A 2,535-nucleotide genomic window follows, 5' to 3' on the forward strand; every position below is an offset into this window, starting at 1 on the left:
CTTCAGAGTGAGCTCCGTCACAGTGAGCTCCTTCAGAGTGAGCTCCGTCACAGTGAGCTCCTTCAGAGTGAGCTCCATCATCACAGTGAGCTCCATCAGAGTGATCTGAGCCAAGTGTACCTGAGTCTGCGGTAGTAGGCCTTGACCTTCTCTAGGGACACAGCGTTGATGCGCTGCTGGAACTCCTCCATGTCCACGTTGTCCTGCAGGGAGACGCCGTCTGGACGCTCCAGTGCTGAGAAACAAAGCATCCAGGTTTTTAACAATGCTACTTCAGGGACACTGATAATTAAAAAAGGCACATAAAGGCTAGAAATAAGCCATCATTTTTTTTTTTACTTTTTAAGCAAAAACAAAAAAACAAAAAAACAAAAATAGAAATATCTGCTGCTGTAACCCCAAGGTGCTCCGGACTTCCCCGTAACTTGCAGTGAGGTCTGTTTTCCAGCAGGTGGCGATGTTTACCCACTGTGGTGTCCTGCTCAGAGACTCTGGGCTGTTTTGCACTTTGAAGCTCATGGAAGAATCAGAGCTGTTTGATTGGATTAGAGCTGCAGCTAGCACTTCCATATGGAAAATGAATGGCTGTTTTGCAGACTGAATGTCTTCTGATCGACACTGATGGAGAACTAAAAGGAGAGCAGGAGAGTTGGGAGGTGGAGGCGTCCGATAAAGAGCTTCAATCTAAACCCATTAAACAACTGAAGCCATCAGCAGATGAACGTGTGAGAGGAAGATGCTTTTTAAATGATTTAAAGTTGAGCTGTAATGTATATGAACGGTTTCCATTTCAGATGGCTTCTTCATGTGAAGTTTGTCTCACCAAGATGGCTTTTAGGGTTTTCTAAATTATAGTTACTAAAAATATGGATGTATCTTCAGGTTGAAAGGGATCAAATACACTTTGTTGTTTTTACTGGTAAATGTGTGTAGAATGTTTGACCATAAATACAGATTCACCGATACGATATCAATATCCGATATTGAAAACAATTCTAGATCAGTATCAGTAACAATGCTCCAAATCTATTCAGTCTAGTTCTATGCTTTATGCTCTAAGTGATGTCATGCTTTATTATTTGCTTTACATTATATTTAGAAATCCTAATAGCTCTTTCTGAACCATTTGAAAGGAAGTTTGTTGTAGTTTATTTTTATGTTTTTAGTCAACCTTTTGTTTTTAGTCAGTTTCCGTTTCTTTTTTTTTTTTTTTTTTTTTGCATTGGCTGTTATTCTGCTAACTGCACTGGACAAATTCAACTTGTTTTCCTTGTGAAGCTGTTGGTGTATTTAAATTTACTGTACTGACACAGTGTAATCAAATATATTAGTAATTCAGTGCATTTATGTCTATGTTTAAAAAAAAATTAAAGTAAATTCAGCTGATTTTCTGTATTGGATCGATATCAGCCAATACTAAACCTCAGATGTTGGTATCAGAAGTGAAAAAGTGGATCGGTGCGTCTCCAATCTTAAGTACATCTTTTGTTACACAAATTGCTTTTATTCAATCTTTGCCAATTTGTGTTTATCTGGAGAAATATAGGAGGGGAAAAACACAAACCCACATGTTTATTTAGCAAAGGTTTGGGAACGAAGATGACTAAGGATGATTTAGTTTATTTCTATGTCTGGTCATTAGCTTTGGAAGTTGTACAACCTCAAAAGGAGAAAGAGAAATAATAGTTTTCCACTGTGTTTTTTGATTTTTTTAATCTATAATTTGTTTAACTTGTTTTCTCATGATGTTACTCTATGTTGTAGTTCTCCATCTGTGAGCTTTGAGGATGTTCATGTTTACTATGAGTTATGTCAGAGGAAACTGGATGATGTTACCAGCTAGCTGTGAAATTTATGCCAGTGTAATAAAATATCACATGTATTATAAAGTGGTAAAATCAGATTTAGAATGGAAATGTTCCTGCTGCTGTTGACAGCAATGTGTCAGTCTAATTTTAAGAAATGTCCCTTTAATCTGCCCACCCAGCCCACCTTACCTCTGGAGAACAGGACTGTGTGGAGCTTCAGGCTGCCTCCGTTCTGCAGCCGACTGGGCAGCTCGCTGAAATGACAGCTGTCCAGGAACATGGTGACCCTCAGGGCCTGGCGGCTGCCCTCCACCTGGTAGCACACAGGTGTGTCTGCAACACAGAGACAGTGGGGGGAAGGTAATGAGATGTCATCGTTACAGGCTATGATATTCACAAGGTTTTAATTCCCAGATGAAACAATGGATGAAACAAAGACATGAACATATTTCATGTAAACACTGCTGTGGAGAATCTGTTTTCTGTAGCATACATTTCCATTTATTTCTCCTCACATTAATTCAGTGTGTGTGTGTGACATGAATCTTTAATCATATTTTGCTGTCTTAAAATAGGTCCAACCCAGGACAGGTTTGAATTAGCCTGATTAGAAAATGTTTGTTTTGTTTGGATCATGTAATGTTTACTGTTGATGGAAAAAGACTGAAATGAATGTGCAGTAGAATCCAAAGCAACAGCTGCATTTCCATGAAATTCACCATAAAAC

General features: G+C 38.7%; 1 protein-coding gene across 3 annotated transcripts in view; it reads right to left on the reverse strand.

The window, feature by feature from the left end:
* Positions 1-2,535, reverse strand: part of prex1 (phosphatidylinositol-3,4,5-trisphosphate-dependent Rac exchange factor 1) — a 44,678-nt gene that overhangs the window by 11,308 nt on the left and 30,835 nt on the right. For all 3 annotated transcript variants that reach the window (XM_015023871.1, XM_015023869.1, XM_015023872.1), the window contains exons 15-16: positions 1,998-2,141; positions 121-235 (exon numbers count right to left, since the gene is read on the reverse strand). In XM_015023871.1, coding sequence (XP_014879357.1) covers positions 121-235; positions 1,998-2,141 — 259 coding nt within the window. The remainder of the gene's footprint in view (positions 1-120; positions 236-1,997; positions 2,142-2,535) is intronic.

This window comes from Poecilia latipinna, unplaced genomic scaffold (assembly GCF_001443285.1).
Source record: "Poecilia latipinna isolate Pla-1442-1.1 unplaced genomic scaffold, P_latipinna-1.0 Scaffold3435, whole genome shotgun sequence".
NCBI classification, from domain to species: domain Eukaryota; kingdom Metazoa; phylum Chordata; class Actinopteri; order Cyprinodontiformes; family Poeciliidae; genus Poecilia; species Poecilia latipinna.